The sequence below is a fragment of the Ochotona curzoniae genome, unplaced genomic scaffold (assembly GCF_017591425.1).
Source record: "Ochotona curzoniae isolate NIBS_2020 unplaced genomic scaffold, NIBS_Ocur_1.0 scaffold_2587, whole genome shotgun sequence".
Taxonomy (NCBI): domain Eukaryota; kingdom Metazoa; phylum Chordata; class Mammalia; order Lagomorpha; family Ochotonidae; genus Ochotona; species Ochotona curzoniae.
In genome coordinates, this window is record NW_024467096.1 from 27,932,940 (window position 1) to 27,959,526 (window position 26,587).

General features: G+C 41.4%; 1 protein-coding gene across 2 annotated transcripts in view; it reads left to right on the plus strand.

The window, feature by feature from the left end:
* The window catches only part of PLD1 (phospholipase D1), a 167,628-nt gene that overhangs the window by 65,397 nt on the left and 75,644 nt on the right, over positions 1 to 26,587 (plus strand). Inside the window, exons 10-16 of one of the 2 annotated variants that reach the window (XM_041002931.1) lie at positions 1,016 to 1,165; positions 2,842 to 2,925; positions 12,173 to 12,254; positions 19,302 to 19,412; positions 21,833 to 22,033; positions 22,975 to 23,188; positions 23,746 to 23,859. In XM_041002931.1, coding sequence (XP_040858865.1) covers positions 1,016 to 1,165; positions 2,842 to 2,925; positions 12,173 to 12,254; positions 19,302 to 19,412; positions 21,833 to 22,033; positions 22,975 to 23,188; positions 23,746 to 23,859 — 956 coding nt within the window. The remainder of the gene's footprint in view (positions 1 to 1,015; positions 1,166 to 2,841; positions 2,926 to 12,172; positions 12,255 to 19,301; positions 19,413 to 21,832; positions 22,034 to 22,974; positions 23,189 to 23,745; positions 23,860 to 26,587) is intronic. The other variant, XM_041002932.1, reaches the window with a different exon arrangement.

Sequence of the window (26,587 nt, forward strand, 5' to 3'; positions counted from 1 at the left end):
TTTCTTCCCAAGGCACACTCTCCTGTCTCGTTCCTGATCTTCTTATATATCAATGTGATTGTACTGAGTGAAGTCACTTGGCTCCAATACCTTACTTTCTTTTGATCTTCAAATATGAGTATCTTATTTTTCAACTCTTGGTGGTTGTCACCAGTTGTGATACTTAGCAGCAGCAACATCTGTAACTTTTCTCCATTTGGTTTTCAGCATGTATAGACCTCTCTGCAGCCCTATGGGACACAGAAATTCAATGCAACTGCTTTAAACCGGAGCATTCTGTAGCCACCCTGGGCCCAATGATTGTGAGGCGCATGCTGCTGCTCAGGCAGTGCTCACCTGCTTTCCTCGGCCCTGTTGTCTGTGATCTGCTTTGCCCCAAGACTGGTACACTACGGTAGCTGGAAGGCTGCCTCCCATCCTCGCACCAATGGAATGGAATGGAAGGTCTCTCCAGGGCTTCCTGAGCAGGGTTCAGATTTGCTCTCATGCATTGGGTAGAAAGGCTTGTACATGCACGATCCCACTCTCTGGGACCAGAGGATGGAGTGTGCCATTTTGCTTAGCTTTGGTGGAAGGGAACGGAAAAGAGAGGATGACTTTACTAAAACATAGCCAAGGTACTGTTCCTGGACAGCCAGGGAATAGACCGTGGGCTGCGCAAAACCAGGGTTCTCAGGTGGAGCCCACAGAAGAACCACCACTTCCGTGTGGGAACTCACCTTGAACTTCTTTCACCGCCTTGTTCAGCAAAGCTCCAGTTCTATAGTAATATGCATATGTGTGTTTGCATGAGTGAGTAAATAAAGAAGCAACCTGAATATTTTCTTTCATCTGCTGATTATTTTATAAATCCTACCAAAAATGTTCAAAGGCCTTGATTTTTTTCTTTTCTTGGTTAAACTTTTCAATTTATGTCTGCTACAGGACCAAACAAATTAGGGAATGTTGTATTTTATGCCTTGTTTGAACAGATAAATGCAGAATGACTCTTCTTTTCCACATCTGTATTTTAAAGGACCCTTATTTTGAAATGCAACAGCTACAGACATGCTCGGTGGTGGGGAGGGGCAATAGAAGAGTTCATCCAGAAACATGGCACCAACTATCTCAAAGATCATCGATTTGGTTCTTATGCTGCTATCCAAGATAACACATTAACTAAATGGTAAGATAGTTTTGCTATAAGCCTGGTGAGATAATCATAGCCTCTAGCAGAATGGTAGCTCTAGTTCATCTGGAATCAGTTTTTAGAACTGCAGAAATACGTTGCACATGATACTTAAGAAGGACCTCTTTTTCTAAAGTAGTTGTTTGCTAACTCAATGTAGCTAAATTTTCTTTTTTAAAAATATATGTTTACTTATTTGATTGAAAGGCAGAGTTACAGAGAGAAAGGAGGAGAGACAGAGAGCTATTATATCTGTCCATTCCCTTTTTGGATGGTCATGATAGATCTGGACCAGGCCAAAGCAAGAGCCAGAAACTCAATCCTAGTGTCCCACAAGTGAGGCAGAGAAACGCCCACTTGCGCCATCTTCCGTTGCTTTCATAGGTGCATTAGCAGGAAGCTTGATTGGCAGTGGATCAGCCAGGACACCAGTCCACAATTTGATTGACATTGCTGCTGTCACAAGTAGCTGCTTGGCCCTCTGTGCCACAATGCTGGTCCTGGATCATAAGCTAGCTTCATATGCTTTATTAATGGTATAAATCAAATGTTTAAGGCATTAGGCATAATTGAGGGAAAGCATTTATTTTCTAGGTTTTTTTTTAAAAAATAAAATCATCCATGGCGTGTTTTCTACGCATGGATTGGAAATTTGGGTCTTTTTTCAGTCTGAGGAGCAAAACCGTTTGTGGATTAAGTAGAATAGGAGAATTTATCTAGCTTCATAGGATGGTAGGGTAAGTCAGTTGTCTCTGAACAGAGAGGAATCAGGTTGTTGTTTTTTTCTGTCCACCAACTGCTCCCTCGTAAGTAACAAATTAAAAGAAACCGTTATGCCCTGGACTTGTCTTTTGAAAGTTCCTGTTCCAGGAGCTTGTTCTCAGGATGGTAATATTTGAGGTGCAATGGAATGCCAAGAAACTGAGGTTTGAGGAGGTCATCAGGTCAATTGAAGGGTTCCCTTGAAAGGAATTACCGGATTTCACATGGGACCCACGTTAGTTTTTGAGAGGAGATTTGGAAAAGCCCGTGCCTGTCCACCCCCAGGATTGAGATCTGATCTCCTTCCTCATTTAGGCTCCCACCACTGGCTTTTGCCAGAGGCTGGTGCTCTGCCATGTGAATGTTCAGCCTCATAAATTATGAACTGGAAAAAACCTCTTCTTTTTGTAAAGTTTACCTGCCTCAAGTGCTTTGTTACAACAGAATAAAATAGACTAGTACAGTGATCTCAGTACTAGTTTTCTGGCTAAACAAGGTAAACTGAGAGGGGACAGCATGGTGACTCAATAGGTTATTTTCCTGCCTATAATGATAGCATCCTGTATGAGTACCAGTTCTAGTCCCAGCTGCCCGACTTCCCATAGAGCTTCCTGCTTATAGCCTAGGAAAGCAGAGGAGGGTGGCCCAAAGCCTTAATATCCTGCATCCATCGGAGAGACCCTGAAGAAGCTCCTGGCTCCTGGCTTCAGATCAGCTCAGCTTTGGCCATTGTAGCCATTTGGGGAGTAAACCAGTGGATGGAGGAATGGAGGATCTCTGGCTCTCCTTCCGTAAATCTGCCTTTTCAGTAAAAATAAATAAATAAATCTGAAAGAAATTAAACTGAGGATGATTTGAAAATTCTGGGCTGTTTTTTTGTTTTCCTAAGTTCTTACATTTGCATCTTTTAGGTATGTTAATGCCAAAGGATATTTCGAAGATGTGGCAAATGCAATGGAAGAGGCAAAGGAAGAGATTTTTATCACGGATTGGTGGTTAGTATTTGCCTGTGGGAATTTTGTCTGGAAGTCTCTGTTGAGAAATGTACTGTAGTCTTCAACTGTTCAAGAAAGCTACACCATGAAACCCAGCAGTTTCCACCAATGATTTTACCTTAGACCCAACCAGATAAGGAATAGTCCCTAAGGAGAGCTCTTTTCAACCAACTTGGCCTTCCAATATACTCTTAAAATACATGGATTGAACAGTCGTGTTTTTGCATTTTTGGAAGTGGATACCCAACTATTTAGTTTCATAAGGATTATGTTGCATTGCAAATTTAGTTACAGAGACAATACAAAATAATCTTCTTTGGGTATCTTTCCTCATTTTGTAATGTCCATCTCCTGGCCCAGTGAATGTGGGTCTTCTAAAATGTTGCTTTGATATTAAAACCGTTTCACTGGAGGACATATGTTAAAATGTCCTCTATGTTGACCAGGCCTGCTCAGCTCTTGTGGACATATATCATGTTTCAACATTCTAGCCCTATTTTAAATGTCCACTAGAGTTAAGATACTTATGAAAGCCACTGGCAGCCTCATATCCACAACTCATTTAGCTCTTGGGAAACTTTCCCCATACTGATGGTATAGACTGTGTATCATTTACACATCTACTTAGGCAGTTACGACTCCACACAGATGACAGTATTGACTGGAGTCAAGATGAAAATACCTAAGATGTGTTTTCCTTCCAGAAACTTCGCTTTTTGAAATTCCTTATTTATTTTCTACATACTGTTTCCTTCCAAATGGTGTCTTACATATGAACTGTGATGATATCATCATAGTCTATTCCTTTCTAATTTTAAATTCCTTAATTTTTTTTCCCATCCTATTTCTTCCCAAATTGTGCCTTGCATAAGAACTGTGGCAATAGCATCTTATGCTGCTCCTTTCTAATTTTAGATTTGGGGGCAGAGGAGATGGGAATATGAAGCCATCTTCTGCTTGGTTTTAATTATATGGAAGCCTGTAATTGTAGGATATGCTTCCTCAACTTTGGCACTATTTTACATTTGTGGTAACAGAGGGTCTTTGTCGTTGAGTGCTGTGTCTAACAGCACATCCCCAATCTCTACACATTACATGTTAGAAGCAAATTCTGGGTTCCCACTACGAAGATGCCTTCAGACATTTGACAAAATGTCTGCCAGTTGAGACAAATCTCTCTGCACTGAGAATTACTGATCTAGAGTGAATGAGTGATATCTACTCATCGTGGTGGCCAGCATGCTCATGCTTGTCAGGGACTCAATTGTAATATTTATGCTATTGCCAAATTTTGCCTTTTCATCCAGTAACCAGAAAGGGGAAAAGAAAATGTCCCATAGTGAAGAATTTTTCCTTAAGTTTTTTTCTAAACATATACAGGAATACACTAAGGCTTAACATAACACTGCATTCCTTTAAAAAAAATCTGAATATTTGCAAAGACACGAGAGACTGAAAAGCACTCTTGCATTGAGTATCTCTGTTAAGGGCTCTAAATGCTGACTCTCATTTTAAAATCTAAAGAGACAGAACCCTGAATGTTTGCTCTTCTCCTTTTAGCAAGAGAATGGTTCAGGAGACTATTTCTTTTTCAAAAGTGTAATTGGATAATTGGATTGCACCATATATCCCTTGAAATAAAACCTTCGCAGTAACTTTCTTCATAACAAGTGAAAACAAAAGCCTGGGTGTCGTCAGCCTGTGTTTCCAAGGGTGTGCAGCAGGCTTCAACTGTGGCCTTCGTCGGTGTCAGCAGCATCTTTTCATGTTGAGCTTTCATGTGGGTTTTGGACATTTTACTTTTTAAGAACTATTTATTCGGATCTCTCCCCTTTGGGATTAAAATGAAATTATTTGTCTTCTTACTCAGTGTTAAGAGATCTTTCTCCATTGTGCTAAAATAGTTCCACTTCATTCTGGTCTTCATGACTTCAAAGGAGAAATTTGCAAGGCACTTGACCATTGTTCTCCTATAAGTAACATATTATTTTTCTGATATGCTTTTGTAAATTTACCTCTGTTTTTATCGTCCAACAACTTTGTTATAATGTGTGAGTTTGTCCTGTTCGGGATTCTCTGAGTTTTCAGAATCTTTACTTTTATGGGTTTTGCCAGATTTAACAAAGTCTCAGGCCTGGCGCAGTAGCCCAGTGGCTAAAGTCCTCACCTTGTATGTGCCAGGATCCCATATGGGTGCCAATTCTAATCCTGGCAGTCCTGCTTCCCATCCAGCTTCCTGCCTGTGGCCCGGGAAAGCCATCAAAGACAGCCAAAAGCCTTGGAACCCTGCACCCATGTGGGAGACCTGGAAGAAATTCCTGGCTCCTGGCTGCAGATTGGCTCAGCTCCAGCCATTGTGGCCACTTGGGGAGTGAACCATCAGATGGAAGATCTTCCTCTCTGTCTCTCCTCCCTGTATATCCAACTTTGCAATAAAAACAAAATAAATCTTAAAAAAAATAAGGCAGTCTCTACCAGGGTTTCTCCAGACATCTTTTCCTGTAGTTTTCTCTTCTTGGTCTCCAGTGACACAAATAATGTGTCCTTGCTTCTGTCTTAGAGTTTGGAAGTTCCCTTCATTTGTTGTCAGTCTGTTGTTGTTGCCACTGTTGTTCAGATTGGACAGTTTCTGTTTGTCTTCAAGCTTGTCGATTCCCTCTTGTCATCTCCATCCTGTAACTGAGCCTCCTTGGGGGAAGTTCGGCTCTTTCGTTGTTGTTATTCTGCTTTTTTTTTGGTAGTTGTATATTTCGATTTGAAAATGTCTTTTCTTCTTTGTTTTATTCCTTTGATTAGTGATACTTTCTGTCTTTCCAGCTGACAGTTAAGGTCTTCACCCTTAATTGTGAGATAATTTTTATAATATATCACAAGGAATGAATTAGGTAATTATACCATCCATGTCATCTTGCTGCTGGCACCTGTTCTTTGTTTCCATACAATTTGATCTTTTTGCCAATTCTTTGTGTGCCAAGTGCTTTGTTTATTGTATTCTAGCAAGTTCTAATTCAAAAAGATTTTGATTTTTTTTAATGGTATGGAGAATGTTGGTATTTTTGTTTTAGGTGGTTGACCCATGTGAGTTCTGGCAGAATGTTGCAAGTAGCTGTCCATGAATATGGCTTTAGTGGCACTGCCATTCTGATCTGTTCCAACCATGTGCCACCTAGTGGCCATTCTAGGACTTGAGGGAAAGTCTTATTTCAGCTCTTCAGTGTGCTGCTAAATCATTGTACATGGGCAGCTTGTGAATAAACGGAAAGATAATATCCAATCTTATAGGCCTACTCTCCAAAGCTTCTTCCTCCACATGACTTCTCAACTACTTTCTAGGTCCTTGTGGCATCCATTTTGAGTCTTCTGCAAAGATGAGTTTTGCATAGATGTTCTGCCTGTGCTGTCTGGGGATGCGGCCCTGGGAGATCCCAGCGGCTTGTCCCTGCAGACTCTCCAGGCCAACCCTGCCCCCGCTGAGTTACGAGGACTTCTGGACAACTCCCTGTGCCAATCCTCATTTCCAGGTTTCCCCCTGCAAAGCACAAAGGGGAGGAATAGTAAACTTACTACTAGTCACATAATGTTAGCTTTTATGCACAGCTAATTTCACACAGCTAAGTCCTCTTTTTGGGATAGGTTTGCCACCATAAGCCAAAATACCAGTCATAGCAAGGTACTTAAGAGGTTCTTCTATTCTAGCAGGGTAGGAGCAAGAGTGGGAATGCAGGGGTGGCGGGGGAAGGGAAACATCTCCTGATATGGTGGGAAGATGTGGCTGCCAGAGCAGGGGAAGAGGCAAGACAAAGGAGAATAGGGGAGAAGGGGAGAGGCAGCATGTACAGGGAGGGGAGGAGGAAGGGAGGGAAGAAGAGGAAGCAGATGGGAGGGTAGCCATGAGGGATTGGTGGATGGGACGTTGAAGCTGCAGGCAATTGGTAGGGGGTGGGCATTAGGGGGAGGGGCTGTGAGAGATTGGTGGGTGGAGTTGTCAGATATGGTGAGGTTACAGATGGGTGGGCTCCTGGAACAGCAGGAACTTTGCAGATCTGAGAAGAAGAAGCAGGAAGTGACAGGTCTCCAAGATGGCGGGTCCCATCAGTCTCCAGAGCACTATTTGAACCACTCCTCACATACAGTACTTCAGATATTGCTTTTTTTTAATTCAATATTGAGACTTCCAATTCATGAAAACTCCATCTCTCCATTTATTTAGCAATAATTGATATTTAGCTTTTCATAGCAATATTTAGTTACGTTTTTCCTATACCTGTTTTATTAAATGTATCACTAAGTACTCTATGATTTTGATATGGTTGTAAATGGCATTTCAAAAGTTCATTTCTCAGTTGCTTACTGACAGCATCTGGAATTAGAAGTGCTCTTGATTTTCCTAGACTGACGTTATACGTTTATGACCTAAGTTAATTTGTTAATAGTGATTTGCAGTTTTCTTATTTAAGACTTTCTTCATATATGATCATATAGTCTCTGAATAAAGACCAACTTTTTTTCTAATTTACATGCTCTATTTGTTACTTTATTGCCTTGTGTGGCTAGTATCACTGGTACAGTTTTGAGTAGAAGAGGGTCCTCTGTGCCTCTTTTTCATCATGTTGTTTGGTGTTAGAGGCAGGTTCTTGTATGCACTCTTTATTACATGAGACAATTCCATTTCTGTTTATAATTTGTGTAGAGTTTGATTTGTTCGGTTTTGCACATTCTTTGAAATGACCATGTGCTTCTCCCTTTTACTCTGGTCACATAGTGAATCAAGTAGATTTTCAGCTTTTTAGCCAAATTATATTCCCAACATAATATTTTTTTTTATCAGAATCTGTTAACCCTTCTTTAAGCTACTTGACTTTGGGCAAAGATTTTCATTTTTATGACCATGAAGGGTGTGTGTGTGTGTGTGTGTGTGTGTGTGTTTTCTTGAATTGTGTTTGGTTTGGGTACAAGGATAGTGCTGGATTCTTTAAATGAGGTAGTAAATCCACTCCCCTTTTGTGATGGAATTTAGTAGAACTGACATGACTTCTTCAAATATTTTATGAAACGCACCTATAAAATCATCAGGATATGTTTTATTTGCCAGAAAATTTTAGTTTATTAATCCAATTTTTTCTCTCTCTGAATTTCTTTGAATGGCAGAGTTGCATAGAGTGAGACAGAAAGAAGGATATTCCATCTGATGGTCCACTTTCCAAATGCTGCAACATCTTGGGCTGGTCCATAACCAAAACCAGAATTCTGTATGGAAAGTCTTCAATAGGGATGGGCTGGGACCCAAGGCCTTGGGCTGTATCCTGCTGCCTTTCCAGGCACATTAGCAGGGAGGTGGATGGGAAGCAGAGTGGCCAGGATGCAAACTGGCTCTCTGTTTCAGGATGCTGGTGTCAAACATGGAGTCTTGAGTCCCTGTTACACAATGCTGCCCCAGGAATGCAGTTTTTGAATAGATATAACATTAACCAAAATTTCAGTTCCTTTTTGTTTCCATTTTGGAAACTTTTCCCCAGGAATTTGTTCATTTTTTTTTTCTGAATTAGTGTAAGCACTGGGTAAAGTATTTGACCTAGCTGTTCAGATGCTCTTGTTATATGTTGTAGTATCTGGGTTCCATTCTTGGCTCCAGCTCCCAGTTTGGGCTTCCTGCCAAGGCAGATACTGAGAGAAAGCAAGTATTGACTCACATGGCTTTTAGTCCGTCACCTTACAGAAAGCCTGGATTGATTTCATGGCTCTTAGCTCTGGCTCCAAGCCCGGAAGTCGGTACTGTGGGCATCTAGGGAGTGAACCAATGCATAGGGGCTCTCTCTGTCTTTGTATGTCTATCTCCATCTGAATCTCAAAAACAAAGGTAAATAAATATATCCTGTTGACATAAAGTGATTTGCAGTTTCTTTTTAACCATTTACTATCATCTCAGTGTCTTTATGTTGACTTTATGTTGATTTCCTGTATTGTGTTTTTTCATGTTGCCATTGGTGCTTGTTTTCTGCTCATGCTAGAGGTTTATCAAGCTTACTGATTGCCGGAGCCCAGCTCCAGCTGAGTTCACAGCTCAAGAAGGGTGTGTGGAGTTGGCGATAAGAAAAGACATGGACACTGTCACTTGGTGCCCTCTTGTAACAGCTCAAGAAGAAGTTGTCCTTTTTATTTACTCAGACACATCACAAGCCTCTGCACAATTGTTTGATTGTTCTATTTTTACTTCATAACTAAGTGGTTATGCACAGATGCTTATTTTATTTTTTACTTCATGGTCAACCAGGTGCTCTTAAAGATAATTCTGTAAGTTACCATGATAATTTTCTTCAAACCAAGTCGTTATTCATTCTGCAGTAATAGCCTTTGGGCGACAGCCAGAACTCCAAGGCCGAGGCACATGCAATTACCTACTAATCAGTAATACATTCCTACTACATTTCTGTTTCCACAACTTGCCCATCATTTAATGGGAGAAATATGTTACAAGGGAAAAAACGTAAAAATCCAAGACAAAAGTTTCAAATATTAAACCCCCCTACAATTTCACCCCATAAACAATCAAACAGTAATCAAAAGCATATCTCTATGATATTGATAAAATCACCCTATAATTCCTCTAGTTAAAAATATTATAAAAGTGGCTAAGACAGCTACATTTTCTATGCTCTAAAGAATTGCAAGTACAGGCTAACCTTTTAGGGTCACAGTAGCTATATTTTTTGTCAAAGCAATTTCAGTTCATACTCCCATCACTTTCATTAGTTTGTAAGATTCTTATCAAGCCATTTCCCAGAAGCATGCTGCATGTCTGGGCCAGATTACAGGGCAATGGGTAGGCACACAATAAGGTGTTGAGAAACGGCATGGGCTTAATTATACTCCTGTGCACAGTTAAAGGCCAACTCACCAGGACATTATCATAACATTAACTCCCAAGCTCACGTCAGTTACAAAAGCCATCTCACAGGGGCAAGCAACAATGTGTCAATAGAGTACAGAATTCTTAGTGGGGTGCTTGAGTGTCCATGCAAAAAGAGGGTGAAACCACATCAAGGTAGATGGAGAGACATCCGCTGGACCCTGCCAAACACCTGGGAGCTCCCCCAGGTCCTGCCAAGCAGGGGAGCTGGTCTCTTCACACCTTCATGTCATTCACACTTACTGCACGGACCCCAGCAACTGATGTTTCAAAGAGCCAGCTTTCCTCTCTGTTGTTTTCCATTTTCATAGTTCATTGAGTTCTGTTTGTTTATTATTTCCTTCCTTTTTTTTCTTGGATTTAATTTGTTCTTTTCCTGTCTTCTTCAAATGGGTACTTAGATCATTCATTTTAGGCTTTTTTCTCTTATAAGCATTTCGTCTTCTAAAACCAGAACAGTACATTGTAACATCTGCAGAATCAAGATGTGTCTCACGTTCAGTGCTATTGTACAGTTAGTTAGTTTTTTGCTGCCTTTTCTTAGTGATATATGCAGTGATTAGGCGTCTGACATTCATTGGTGTCCTAAGGTTCTCTACAACGCCCTAGAGTTCAATTCCAACTTTGATCTAACAATTGATCAGAAAATGTCCTGATAGAATGGTGACTAATGAGTCACCACTGCTTTCTTCTTGCCATGTTTCTAGTATTCATGTTAGTCTTGCTTCATGGCATGTAGTATCCTCAAAATAGCTTGATAAGAATTATCTTACAGTCCTCGAAATATCTAGTGGAACGCTCTGTGTAACAGGGTACATGATATTTGTGAGTTGAAATGAGAGAATAAAGAAAATATAATTAAAGCTTAATCGTAGAGTATGCCTTTTAAAATGACCCCAAGCTTAACCCCATTGAGTCAACAGTTAATGTGTGTGTATGTATGTGTATATATGTATGTGGATATGAATTTGTGTAGATATGCATCTATACAGATGTGATTGTCAGTGTGTGACATTGAATGTTTCCTGCGTTAAGGAATTTACAGTGTGCAGAGATGCACTTTGTAGTTAAGACAAACTTTATTTCTCTTTTGTTCTTATATCGATTTCTTTGTTTTATTTGCTTGCTTGTTTGGACGTGAACTCCCTGTGAGGTTGTTTCTTACTCTAAGTTAGTTGTGCAGGTGCTAACACTATACATTCTCTTCTTCCATTTGCCCGTTTTCTTACGTCTCCACTCCAATATGTGCTTCCTTTAGAGACTTTGTCTTTGGAGTTTTATTTTCTTTCACTGAGTGAAATAGAGCATAAAACTGATTCCTTCTAATCCCTGTGACTCCTCTCGCCCTGTTATTTTCTCATGCTGGGACTCCATGGCTAGGCGCTGTGCCAACCCAGAATCCTAAAAGGTGTTAATTTTTGCACAAGCTGCCCTTGCTTTTTGAGGCTTCAAATTTCAGCAGAGAAAAGGTTTTTTGTTTTTTTTGTTTTGTTTTGTTTTGTTTGTTTTTTTAGTAGTAGTAGTAATTTGCTTTTCCTCCCAGTAGAGGAGTTATATCATTTACAGCTGGTTTCAGCCCAAAGGGGCCAGCTGTGGCTCTCTTGTGCTCTTTCCTGTGCCTTGTGGCAGTGCTTTGGGAGATGTGCAAGGGTCCATGCTCACTTAGAATAATGCTGCCTCTTAGCAACCCTTCTTCCCTGCTCTGACAGCTTCAGGCTCTCGTGGGCACTCTCCTTGATACAGAAGTTAGTGTGTCTGTGAATCAGAATGTTTCCAGCAGGATAGCGCTGCAGAGTTAAAGAAGCTTAAACACTGAGAATTTGTCTCATTTAATGAGGAATTCAAACATGGTTGATGCCAGGATTAATGGAAGGGTCTAATGATTTCCAAGTTCAGATCGGCCCGCACAACATGAATATGGCTGCACATCCCAAAATGTCATTCCTGAAACAGGGTCCAGCCTCTAGCTGCATGTGGTGGATTATGTCATGTCATGGTCTCGATGTACAAACATGATTAGGATATTCAAATTCTAAAGGGAAGGAGGCCAGACAGTAGGGGAGCATGGGAGTAAATGGATGTTGGCTGGAGATTCACAATATCTTCATGTGTTTAAATGTATGCGTGTGTGTGTATTTGTAAAAGAAACAAAAATAAACTTGTGTGAATAAAAACCCTTCCTTCTATCTAAAGTTGACATTGACTCATTAGCAAAATTTTGGCTGCCCTTACCATGATGCATTCTGGTGAAAGCATCTGAGCTTTGTGTTTTGTTCCTCTGACACAGTCATGACTTTGTTTTTGTCTTGATTGGTTGAGATCTTGATTTCATGATTTCAGGTTGAGTCCAGAAATCTTCCTGAAACGCCCCGTAGTGGAAGGAAATCGGTGGAGGCTGGACTGTGTTCTGAAACGAAAAGCAGTGCGTACTGTCATCACCCTTGTTGAAACGACTTTTTCAATGTTTGTTGCCTTTGAATTCCCTCTTTCATGCATACTCGGAACTCTCTAGAATTGAACAAAACCTCTTAATTTTAGAGTTCTCCTTATTCTCTTCCAATTCATGTGGTTCAATATTTTTCTTGTTACTTTTGAATGAATGAATATTTTAGCCTGGTTAACAGTATGGATTATCAAAATTTTGTAATCAAAATTGTGTTAGTTAGGTCTGGGGAGTTAATTTCATCAGCCAGAAAAGGTTAGAGAGTTTCATCTTTTGAATACTAAGTGATGAAATAAAATACACTACTCATCATTCCATCAATTTAAGCTAAAGACAATATCACTTAGAGTATAGTTTTATTCACCTGGGGCCACACTGGTGTAAATTGGTGGTGCCTCGGTCTCAGTGTGGGGGTGCTCATTGTAACGATATAACATTTAAACTGTAGAGCCTAAGTGAACATTGGCTGTGCCTCTTATTATGAAAAGTGAGTAACTGAAGCAATATGGATTTATCAATGACTCCATTAGTGTTACTCTTGGAGTTCTTTATGCAGCAGGCCTGCAACCAGTGATTCTAAGTAAACTAGACTAGATCTGGATTATTGTTGGCCATATCAAAATTAGAGGGTGCCAAACTTTTTACTGTCATTTGAAACCATCCTGACCCTTTACAGATTCTGTCACTAAGCGTTCTAGTGGCGTGTACAGATCCAAAGTAAAGGGGAGCAGCACTTTCTCTGTTTCTTTTCATCTTTGCCCGTTTCTTCTTTCCTAGCCTCTGAATTCCATTTCTTCTTTTCTCATCCATTTTCTTCCATTCTTGCATTTTTTTCCTCCATGTGTTTCCAGTAGGATTTAGGATATCCGTAGAGTCAGGCATTACTGCTCATATTGAGGGCAGAAGTTATTAATTTTTATTTCAGACACATGTCCCACCAAATGGCATCACTTTAGTGGATGCTCTAATTCAATGTATCAACAGAATTCCATCCACAAAATTAGAAATCCTCGTGTTGAAAGGTGTTATTCACAAATGCATACATATTTCAGTACAATCTCCAAAATGCCACCTCTGGCCCAGGTACTGTCCCTATTCACCTGTGACAATGAGGTGAATCAGTTTCAGCGTGCCCCTATAAGGTTTGCCCTAGGAATCATGTCTTGTGTTCAGTCATAGTTTTACCAAACTTCTGTTGAATGGACTATAGCTTTCTCCAGGTTTCCTTTCACAGAGCCATTCAAGGCTCCATTTTAGGTTTCCAGCCTTGACAAGCAGTCTCCTCACCCACTGGAGAATCTTGTCCTCAGAGTTTTTAATCCCATACTAAACTGTTTTAGATTTCAGTTGGTGTGTATTTGTTAAATATCTACTATGATGAGGGAGCTTGGCAAATCATGCAGTTGTGCATGGATAAAAGCTATGAAGGAGCTTAAAAATCTGTGCATGGTACAGTTGGGTACAGAGTAGGGCCCAGTCGCAGAGGTAATAGGGAGGGCATTGGACAGATCTGTTCAGGCAAAGGGTATAAGGGACTTAGAATGGGAATCTGGTTTTGATAAGGAAAAGAGACATTTCTAGATGCGGTAATTATTGTGCTGAAGGTTGTATCCATCATAGTCAAGGGACTCTGCCCCACGGAGTTAGCACAAATAGGATGGAGACTAGGCTGTAGCAACTGCTGGCAATCAGGAGGTGAAGATCTAGGAGTGAAGCCAGCAGTTGGGACTTCCTGATGGACAGTGGGAAGAAACATGGGTGTCCTGATCAGAATACAGTGTGGGAGAAATGGGGTAACTCCAATTCAGAAAGCTCAATTTTTGATTGTAAAGCATCCACAGGATGTGTAAGTGAATCTGAGGAAGCTAGAAAACGCCTCAGCAGAGCTCAGGAGGAAGCTCCCAGAGACCTGGCCCTCCAACTGTGTTAGCTGACAAGTGTCTGTCGACTACCCTTAGTGTGCCTATCCAGTTGCCTCTTATGTAGCTAGCATTGTGAGGTTGCTGGTGCATGCCATGACCAAGCAAACGCCATTGCCTGGTAATTGTGTTGCGTTCTAGAAGCTTCTCATTTTAAAAATTTGAGTGACTATTTTCTTCTTTTCCTGGGGAAATGGTAATAACAGTAACAATTAATTTCTCAGTGGTAGGCTTGGCAGAATGCCACAACAGCATATTCTTACTTTTGTCATAAATTTTTAACACTCGGATCATTAAAGTTTGACATTTTGTTGCACATAAACACTGCTTCATGTAAATAATTTAGTTTCTGAAAGCCACATGCTAGCTTCACAAATTACAGGGCTGAAACATAATATTTATTTTTGCATTAATGGGCCCCAGAGGTCTGTAAGTTTGATTAAAATGAGTTTTTTCCCTTCTATCTGTGCAGATTTTCAAAGAATGATTTACAACTGATCTCTGCTATATAGCCCAACATATTGGAAAATGTCCTGTTTGATAGGAAAAAGGAACACTATTTTGCTTTTCTGGCAACAAATTGGAATTCTCGTCTGCCTGCACCCTGCTGATATGTAAGGGTCACTATTTCAAATAGTTTAAACTAGTATTGGGAGGCACATTGCTTACACCGCAAAGCAAACAGCATGCTGGATGTTTCTGTAGTTTTGCTCTTATTCTGCTAAAAAGTGACATATACTGTATTCTGATTTGGGTAGTGACTGCGTTTGTATGCTGTTCCTTACAAAGCTTGCCTTGAAGGCATCTGCAAATGCAGCACCCTGGGGACCTGCAGGAGAGGGCTGAGCTTCTGAGGAGGGGCTGAGCTTCTGAGGAGGGTTTGTTTCCAGGTTTAGTTTTGGTCTTGGCATTGTAGCGTTGCAGTCTAGTGACCCCCGTAAAGGAACAGGTGACCAGGCTTGGGAGCCAAGACAAGTCATGACATCCCTGCACAGGAAAGTAGATGTGGCCCTATCAGGGATGGGCAAACCTGGCTTGTAGGAAGCGGAGATGGTGTCTGTAACCATCAGGATTGTGCTTTAAACAAAATTTGTTATAGACGGAGCACTGCTCTATGTTATAGTTCAGGACACAATTTCTTTTTATTCTTCCTGAAGCCTCTGGGAAATCCTTGGCTGGTGATAATCCTGGCATGGAGGGGTGTGGAAACTAAGCTGTTTCCTTGGAGAAACTTGGCTGCATTTAGAAAATATTTTAACCACACTACATTAATCAGAGAAAGAAATCTGGCTAAGAATCAAAGCCTCTTTCATTTTTGTCATAAAAATGTTTTTCATTGTATTCACATGAAATTAGTGTATCTAAAGCTCCTAAAAAATTCTATTATAAAAAATAAAAGTTCTTTGTATTGTATTGTAAAACTTCTTACTCCTTATCATGCCTGCTCTATTTGATGAGAAGCTAACCAGGACATAAGGTAAAGACAAAGAGGTTTTCTGTCCAGATTTTGATTTCATCAACTCTCTTCTCTGGAATATGTGACTTGGTTGAGGTGAACAGAAGCAGGACACTGGGTGGTCACGGTCAACTCCAGGACACACGTCCTCCTAGCGAAGAATTGATTTCCCTCTGGTCACGGGAAGGTGTTAGACATAGGATGTTTTCACAGAGTGCTTTCTAAGTCACGGGTTAACGCAGGTCCTTTTTCTCCATATAGCTTTCCTTGTGGAGAAATGATTTCCCATAGATTATGAGACTGCAGACCCACAGTGAAACAGGTGCCTTTGTTCCTGATTGATGCATTTACTGTGCCCTTTACTAGTAGAATTTGTTTTTTAAAGTTCAGATATGCAGAGAGGAGGAGAGACCAAGACAAAGATCTTCCATCCTTTGATTTACTCCCCAAGTGGCCACAATGGCAAGAGCTGCACTAATCTGAAGCCTGGAGCCTAGAGGTTCATCCGGGTCTCCAACAAGGATTTGGGCCATCCTTGACTGCTTGCCCAGGCTACAAGCAGGGAGCTGGATGGGAAGTGCAGCCACTGGGATTAGAACTGGCACCCATATGGGATCTCTATGCATGCAAGGCGAGGACTTTAGCCACTAGACTGTCACACCGGGCTCAGGGTAGAATTTATGATAGTGTTGTAATGTCATGACCAAAAGATAATGGATGTATCACATAAGTTCCTACTAATTAACTGTTTATTATGGCTATAGACATGTAATTATAAACCACTTTAAGAAATAAACTTTGTAATATTTTATTACTTCCTTATTAGTCATTTGTATTTCAGCCAAAAAGACTTAAAACTTTCTACCCAATTTCCTTTGGAGTCCATTTATGTCAATGAGTAAAGACATAATATAGGAGAAAATGTCAGGTCTGAATAAATGGAGGATAATAATGTAATCCATTAATGATAACATCTCTACTATTTAAAATTCCCATTAGTTATTCCACTAGAAGGAAAGTTGTAGGATTCAGACCAAGTTCTTAATTTGCAGCTCTTCATGAGTATGAATGCTATAAGCCTAAGGAGCAGAATTTTATTCACTTAAGACAAATAAGCCATGATGAAAGAAATTGGGTGTGATATTTCATAATTTAGTTTGGAATTTGGGGTTTTTAGCTTTGCATTATATTTTAAGTGAGAGGCTGTAGTTTTGAAACCTTTATCCAGTGTTAAGTCCTAATTTTTTCTAACATGAAAAAAAATGTATGTTAAGTACAAAAAGGACATAAAATTATATGTACAGCAGGTAATAACTATATAAACATACCAGGAATCTATGTACAGAAATTTCTAGAGAAACCTTTAACACCAAACTATTAACATTGGAAGCATTTGGGTGGTTAAATGATTCTTAAAATTCCCCAATTTTCCTTAATAAGCAGTAATTGCAAGGGGGACTCAAAAAAATGCTCAACTGACTGGTGGTTGAGTAGTGCAGGGCTGCTGTCACATACAAATCACAGGCTTGTCTCTGACTCTTAGAGAGGGTGGAGGCAGGCCCTCCTCCTCCTCCAGGAAGGCCTCAGCATCTCCAGCTTCTGCCGAGAGTACCTCTGCAGCCCCAGGCCTTTGCTGCTCTCCCTCCTTCCTCCACCTTACCCAGCTGCATTTTGTCCTCATCTGCCATGGGCTAGACATTGGCTGTGAGGTGGCATGTCAGCTTTGGACACACGGGAACTTATACAGAGTCTCATGCCTTCTGCTGGGCAGCCACATGTGGTGGCTGCTCTGGCTGCACTCTGATTTTGAATAGCAGAACACAACTTGCACGGTAGCACTGAAGGATGGGATCGGCTTCCGACTTCGCCATGAAACTTTCACGCAGTATGATTCCTTGCGGAGCGCTTGCCGGCTAAAATCATTTGAAATTAATCGGTCCATGCCTAGCCCGTGCCTCTTTCCTGTGCTGCTTAAATCTGTACTGATGGACTTGACTGTAATAATGGTCCATGATTACAGTAAGCAATGAGGGAATTCCAAAGGGCAGTGTAGAAACGGAATGACATGTTTAATCTTTTGGATCTTGTGTTTCTAAGAACAGGAGTGGGTCTTCTCCAGGTACTCAGATTGCTCCAGTGCACACCAACATGTCAGTAAAGTGTGTTCTTCCAAAATTGTGTGTACTCTCAGGTATTGCTGACACCAACAAAAAGAACATGTTAGCAATTTTCAATGGTTTGTTCTTATGATGAATTTCAACCCCCGACATGCTTAATACTATTGACCAAGAAATATTGGGGAATTGGATCTGTGCTTGGTTTGAACCAAAATTTATGTCCTGTGATCTAAAACCTAAAAATATGAGCTCCTATGTTATTTCCTATCAAACAGCAATGCAAAACATTCATTTCTTCCTGAGTTTGACATAGTAAGATTAATTTTAATTCAAATTTATGCTATGAAAAATTACTGATAACCCTGGATTACCAAATTAAACATTGACTAAATTACTCTTTGACATTAGATTTTATGAGATGCAATTGCATACTTAAATACTATAGAAAATATTAGGAAAAAATTCTTGCCTTTAATCTCTAGGTAGTTACATGCCGAGATGTCATTAGCCACTTGAATCCAGTGGTATGCGGTGTTTCCGCATGCTTTCACAGCTGTGGGGAAGAGAATGAGTATCTCGGGGGTGTGAATTGCATAGCAGTCCTGAGGATACAAAGAAGGAGGAAAAAGTGACCCAGGGAGTAGGGGTGGCTAAGAGCGCCTGGCAGGAAGTACATTCTGAGCTTATGTTGGGGTGGAGAAGAGGGTGAATGTTCAGGTCCCAGAGCAATTTAGCCAAGACTGAAAGCCTGTCATGAACCACAACTAAAATAGAAATACTAGCGGTTTCCTGCGATTGCACAGTCTTTTTGATTCGCATCAACAGTGTTATTTATACCACTCTGTATTGCATCCAAAAAATGGTCAGTTATTTTACCTAATTGAGAGATAATGAAGGTCAACCAAGCAACATCTCTTTTCCTGTAACATGAATCAGATCAAAACTCTCCTCGGTGACAGGTGTTTCCAAGTTACAGGACTGGGATGGGCATCTTGCCTAGCAGTTAAGACGCTAAAATGCCTGAGTCAGAGCAGATTTTGATTTCAGCTTCCTGCTAAGGCAGAGCCTGGGAGGCAGCGGTGATGGCTCGAGTCACTGGGTCCCAGCGTTGTGGGAGACCTGGACTGAGCTCCTGGCTCCTGGCTTTGACCCTGGTATAGCTGCAGCTACACAGATGTTTGGGAAGTGAAACTGCACAGGAGCGCTGTCAGTCTGTCCCTTTCTCTGTGTATGTCTCTCTGCTCCTCAAATACTAGTTTTTAGAAGTTATGTAAGACTATGGAATACTTAACAACTGGAGCTACAACTTCAGCTTCTGGATCTGGAATTAATTAAATACTGACACTCTTGATACAAGAAGACCGAAGAATGGAAATGAGATAAATTGTTAGTTTTGGTATTGGTGTCTTAATAGACACTCATGCTTCACTTCCTTGTCTATTAGTTATTTTGTTATACTTGTTAATAGAAGACAGTATGGTGCACAGAAAGGAAGATCATACCCTTGCTCTTCCATGCATTTCTCTTGTGACAGCAACAAGGAGTGAGGATCTTCATTATGCTCTACAAAGAAGTCGAACTTGCTCTTGGAATCAATAGTGAATACAGCAAGAGGACATTAATGCATCTACACCCCAATATCAAGGTATTTAAATGAACCCCGATGACCAGTCTTGCTTCTGTATGTAATTTTCAGGTACATGTGCTATGGTTCTCAATAAACTACGTAATTTTCTAGTATGTATTTTAAGTAAATAATGGAATCTTAGGAAATACAGAAAAATCTCAACCAGTGAGAGTCCTCAGAACTCCTGTGTCTGTCCCTCTGACCTTGATAATTCAAAGTGACAGATTAGTCAGGAACATACTTTCTACAGTTGCTTTAATAGCCAAGATCACTGCAAACGCTTCACAGTTTGCCTAAGATTATCCTAGAGACACTTCGGAGGAGATCCCCCGGTTTCATCCCCAGAGGGTTGATAATGGCAGGAGATCTCCTCTAGTTCTTTTTGATTCAATAACCTAGCTTGGGCCTGGCGTGGTAGCCTAGGGGCCTTAAGTCCCCAACTTGTATATATTGGAATGCCATGTAAAATGTGGTTCTAATCCCAGCAGCCCCTGCTTCACATCCATCTCTCTGCTTGTGGCCTGGGAAAGCAGTCGAAGATGGCCCAAAGCCTTGGAACCCTATACGCGTATGGGAAACTTGGAAGAAGCCCCTTGGCTCATTGCTTCAGATTGGCTCAGCTGTGACCCCTTGTGGAGTGAGCCAGTAGATGGAAGATTTTCCTCTCTTTACAATAATTATTATTAATTTTAACATATAAATAATTACCATTATAACGAATGTTGAATCATAACAGAAATGTATTAATCTATTGACACTTTAAATATATTAACAATAAACATTATTACTGTGAACAATAATGCATCAACAAATTGTATTATCTAGATGAGGTTGCTAAATTCTCTGTGGAAACACAGAACCTAGCAAGACTGAACTATGAAAAAAATACACGATCTTGATCAACATAACTTCAGGAAATTGGTCAATATCAAAACTACTCCACACACAAAAAACTATTGGATATGATTATTTCACTGGGGAATTCTACAAAATATTTACTGAATTATAATCAGTCCTTCTCAAAGGTTTCCAAACATTGAAAAGGGTAGAAGATGCCCTGATATATCATTGCCCTATGAGCACTGACCTGTACACTTCAAAATGGTTATGATGTGACAGTTTATGTTATATGTGTTTTACTGCAATGAAAAGTTCTTGCCAAAGTTTTTGAAAGTGTGCCGCGAAGGCTCATGAAAATAGGATAGGTCACATGATTCATTTAGGGAGTTCTGTTTGAAAGCCTGAGGTCACTCATTCCTCCAAGTTCCTTTCTGATTTCTGTGCCTATATTCATACATTAGGCTTCCGACTCAGTAGCTACCAAATCCAATTTGTTCATTTTCCAGCCACAGATGTTGACGTTTGGAGTTTTAACAACAGTGATACCAAGGGGGCTAGTGCCATGGTGTTGCAAGCTAATCCTCTTCTGTGGCTCTGGCATCCCACATGGATGCTGATTCATGTCCCAGCTGCTCCACTTCCAGTCCAATTTCCTGCTTAGGGTATGGGAAAACAGTGGAGGATGGATGAAGTCCTTGGGTCCCACACTCACATGGGAGACACAAAAGAGGCTCCTAGTGAGCCTGGTGTGGTAGCCTAATGGCTAAACTCCTTGCCTTGCATATGCCAGGATCCCATGTGGGTTCCAGTACTAATTCCGGTGGCCCCATTTCCCATCTAGCTTTCTGCTTGTGGCCTGAAAAAGCAGTTGAGGATGTCCCAAACCTTGGGACCCTGCACCCACATGGGATACCAAAAGAGGCTCCAGGCTCCTGGCTTTGAATTGGCTCAGCTTTAGCTGTTGTGGCCATTTGGGGAGTGAATCAGTGGATGAAAGATCTTTCTCTCTGTCCCTCATCCTCTCTGTATATCTGACTTGCCAATAAATATAAATAAATAAATAAATAAATAGGCTCCTGGCTCCTGGCTTTGGATCTGCCCTTCTCTGGCCACTGGGCCCACTTGGGGAATAAGCAGCAGATGGAAGATCTTTCTCTCTGTGTGTCTTTCCTTCTCTCTATAAATCCACCTTTCACCAAAAAATTTAAAAATAAAACATAATCAAAAGGAAAAGGAAACCAACTATCACACTGAGCTTTCATCAAGTGTACATCATGGTCGCTACCTTGAATATGGGATCTGTGGTGCAGGGTAGGAGGGCGTACCTTGAATATGGGATCTGTGTGCAGGGTAGGAGGGCGTACCTTGAATATGGGATCTGTGTGCAGGGTAGGAGGGCGTAAAAAGGAGTTTTTTTGGCTATGTAATTTGGGAATTTGTTGGTAGGGGGATGTTGCAGTGGTTGAGGTAGGCATATACTTACCATGTTTTGTTATTTGAAATATTAGAAATGCTTTTCAGGGAAAAAGTAGATCTAGCTTAGTATGATAGGAAAAACATTGTTTTTAAACCTACTGAGGAACTTTTGCCATCGCTAGGTGATGCGGCATCCAGATCACGTGTCATCCAGTGTCTATCTGTGGGCTCATCATGAGAAACTCGTCATCATCGACCAGTCGGTGGCCTTCGTGGGTGGGATTGACCTGGCCTACGGAAGGTGGGATGACAATGAACATAGACTCACAGACGTGGGCAGCGTGAAACGTGTTATTTCAGGACCGTCTCTGGGGTCCCTCACGGTGAGTGAATGTCCCCCGCCATGGAACGGCCCAAAGGGAGCATCTTTTGTAGCAGTGTTTTATTGATGGACTGATCGCCTGGTTGGTTGAATCACAGGTGACTTCTCCTTGGGGAGATAGAAGATAGCCCTGGTTTCAAATCCCAGCCTCCGCAGCTGAGCTAAGTCTGTCTCCTCCCTTGTAAGAAAACACATGCAACTCAGTGTTCCTGGCTCATGCTCCTCTCCCTGGTGTCCCACTTAAAGATTGATGTTCTATGCGTAAATAAGAAGTTCCTAAACAAAAATGTGTGAAAATGACGATGTTAGCTCAGTAATGGCATGGTGCCTTATTAAAAGAAGCTGCCAAGGCATTTGAAATCTTCCTGTTTAAGAATGGACAAAAGTAACATGGGTCCACCTGAGGGAATTCTGTTGGAGCAGGAAGTGAATAACATCTCAAAATACTTTTCAAATCAAGAAGTGCCAAGAAATCTCTATATGTATATCCATCTGCTTGCTTCTGCAATGGAATGACTGCAAAACATTAATACGCCAACTAGAACTTTTGATTGGCTCTGTGTACTCTTGATGACTTTTCTGGGAAACAGTGATTTCCTGAGTTAGGGAACAGAGAACAGAAGCAGTGGTGTTTGTTCACTGTTTTTCAGCAGGAGCAGTTCAGTTGCTCACACAGTCATGAATGTAGCTCATGGAGTGGTATTTAAGATAAAAAGGTTAATTGGGGTGAAATTTCAGGAATTTTGGTCTCCCAGAAAGCAGTCACAAGGTTGTGTTCAGCAGCTCCAGGAATCTGCGCTGCCCTGTGGCTGACCTGGGAGGGATTCTGTGTGTCCTGGCACGCCCCCAGCAGGTGTAAGCCTTGCCCCTCAGCTGCACCAAAGGGCTGCATTGCATCCTATCTTATTCAATGTCTTTTTTTCTTTAAAATAATTTCCTCAGGCTGCCACCATAGGATCTATGGAGTCCTTAACCCTCAAAGATAAAAATCAACCCAACAAGGATATGCCACCCAGGAAGAGCTTGGATGATGTGGATTCAAAACTGAAAGGGGTCGGCAAGCCAAGAAGGTTCTCCAAGTTTAGCCTCTATAGGCAGCTACACAAACATCCGCTACACAACTCCGACAGCCTCAGCAGTATTGAGAGTGCCTCCAGTAAGTCGCACTCTTGGCCGTTCTGGATTGTGGTGTCACTTTGTTTTGTCCACAGCTGGTCACAATGTACCCGTTCTCCAAGTCGGTCTACACAATGCAGAAGAGTCTTGTCGTCTTACTCAAGATCATGCCTTCGCATGTCTTTGCCCCGTTGTAGCACAGGTTTATTGTTTTATTCATACAAATAGTTGTAGCAATCACAGCTCATGCTTCTGGTGGTAAAAGAATGACAGGGTTTCTAAAGTTTGCCAAAGCTGTGACAGGGCAAAAAGGTATTAGATGGACTTTTATTCATTTTCCTTAGAAGAAATTTCATGTTTTCCCATTTGGGAACACATCAAGCTTGTAGCATCAAATAGCAGACTCTCTCCGTCTTCTGAATTTGCTGTTCTTTTCAAGTCTGTCTTAAAGCCCTACAATTTTCTGTAGGGCGCAGCCTTACGACTGATTTTATAGCCCTGCCTCCTTTTAAAAATGATCAAACTTGCTTTCCTCTTCAGAAAACCCTGTACATCTGTGTTTCTGTGTAAAAAACAAGAACTTTCAACTTTCTCCAGGTTATTTTAATCACTATAGAAGCCATCAGAATTTAATCCATGGTCTAAAACCCCACTTGAAACTCTTTGGCCTGCCCAGTGAGTCTGAGCTGGGACTCACTAGAGCTGATGCTGGTAAGTGACATGTGATTGACAGAGCTGCCAGGCTTCAGCTTCTGTTGTACCGTCTACTGCACTGGCATAGGGAGCGTGTGTCCAGGCTGCCTTGCTGTGTGTCCATCTCCAGGCCACTTGTGTTACGGAACGTGTGCTCTGTGTGACCTGCTGAGTGGCTCCCAGGGATCCTCCTCTCCAGCAACAGGGGAAAACATGCCTAACAGTGATGCAGTCCGTGAAGTGTGAGCTGGGGAAGGAGGGAGAACTTCCTCTTCCTTGATGAGTCACGAAGATGTTTTGAGTCTGATTTGGATCTGGAGGCATTTGTTTGGAGTGAATGAGGATGGGGAGACTTGGCAAGTAAAGGAGGCGAGTTGAGTGAAAGAGGTTGAATAGAAAAGCATCCTAAACTACTACCGGTTGGGTCAGGGGCTATTTTTGTTGCAAGACTGCGAAGACGAACAAGGTCACGTTCGTACTGCCGACAGGGTGCAAAATCTTGAAGGTGTTGACATGAAGGCTGTATTCAGAAATACAGCATGATCAAAATTGCAAACTGGTAACCCTGTGTCAGCACCAGGGACTCCAGGAACTACTTCATCAGGGCCTAAGCTACAGAAATGAAAATGAAGGAGGTTTTGGCGAGCACAAAGATAAGTAGTCACTGCAATAAATACTAATAACAAAACCTTAGCCACCCATCATTGTGTGCATATCCCGAATGTGACTGCCTTGAGCATTTGCCGTGCTTAGCAGTAATCTTAGGATTAGAGATGTGATCAACTGGCCCAATAAATGCCATCTTATCAGCCTCCCAGTGTGCATGATTCAGATTTGTGATTTAGCAGAAATGTAGATTATCCTTGGTAACCCTCATTCCAAGGTCGCTCTTGTCTACTGTGCAGAAGATGAGGGAGTTAGCGTCCTGCTGACACCCCTGGGCACGGTCACCCATACAGCTAATAAAACTGATAAGTGCGGCTGGACCTTGAGCCTGCTTTACTCTGTGTACTCCATTTTTGTTTAATGCATTCCCTGGCTGTATATAGACAAAAAGCTTCAAGGTAACTATGCAATAAAAACTGAATTTTTAAAAATATAATTACATTGTTATACATTTGAAATGGAGAACATACTTGGAGAGACGTTTATTCAGCATACAGCTAGGGCTTGAGGCATAGACTCAAGGACAACTCCTTGTAATTCACGTACTTGACAGAACTTCAAAGCTCCGAAAACTAGAGGCCACTAGGAATCCACAGAGCCCGATCACAAGTATCTTTTACAGGAGATACTAAAGGCGGAGAGCTGGAAACAGGACCATGTAACCCCCTCATTATAATATGTGGCATTGTTTCTTTATGTCAGGTGTTTAAAATGATATGGAGGAATGAGGTTGCCAGATCATAAGGTAGAGGTGTCTGGATTATGATGGGTAGAAGTGCTGCTTACAACAGGGTTGAGAGCAGGCAGAGAAGGGTTAAATTGGATGCTGCTTGCAGCAAATAACTCAGGCTGAGGAGAAGATGGCCATGGTGATGAGCCAAGGATGCTGGGGAGGGTTGGGTTTTCCTGTGTTGATGGGAATTAGCCTGGCCCGTGTTCACAACCCCTCACTGTTACACTGGATGTATGTCCAGGACAGCATTGTTTCTGGAGAGAGAAAAAGAGAGAATAAGAGTAAACAGCCTAAATATCAGATTGTGGAAAAATAGAGAAGATCATAATGATGATTGGATGAAGGAATTGAGACTCATAAAATTATAAGAACAAAGAAAACAAATGTAGATGTGCTTATTTAAGTATTTGCTGATCTCCTTGATTATGTCAGTTGCCATTTTAGGACTAGTGATGTAGTAACGGTAACAGATGAAATGCAGCTGAGTGATGGGGGAAAGGTGGGAACTGTCTACACAAATAGATCATCAGACACCATTCAGAGGGTGACGATTACCGTGGAGAGAAATGGACGAGAATAAGGGCAGATGCAGAGAGGGATGGGTTGCCATTCTGTATACAAGGGTGTTTCAGAAAGCTCAAGGAAAATGGAATTAAAAGAGAACCTTATTTTGGTGCAAAAATTAAAGAAAGGAAAGGGGAAAGGAAAAAAAGAAAGGAAAGGAGGAAAGAAAGAAGAAAGGAAGGAAGGATGGAAGGAAACGAATTCCTGCAGAGTTTCTTCAATAGTGGGCACTTTGTGTGACCTTTGTCAGGACCTCTCAGAGTACCTCTCGAATTAGTCTTCAACTCAATCAAAAGAAAGAAAAGAGGGTGAGTAAGAGACTGTCTGAGGATGCCTCAGGCAGGAGGCAGTGCAAGGGCCAGGGTGGTGAGGTAGGACCGAGATTGGTTGGGCTCCAGGAATGTGCTGCAGTTTAGTGAGCTGCAGAAAAATGATGGAGCAACGTCAGAGAGACAGGGGGCTTGGAGGAGGATTGGGCTGAATAGATTGGGAGAGTTTTTATGGAGTGTTTAAGAATCTGGCTGTGTGTGAGACAGGCGCTCAATTGATGGTCCAAAGCAAAGAATGGATGCGTTCTGACTACATTTTTACAGACTCATCCTGCAGAGCAGATCAAGGTGACGAATAATGACCAACCGAATATATTCTGAGAGTAGAATTGACAGCACTTGACAGTGCAGTGGATATGAGATATGATAGATGGCGAGGACTTCAAGTCACTAGTGCCACTGTGGGAAGGCCGGGGGAAGACAGCAAGGGAAGACAGAGTTTGAGGAAGATTGC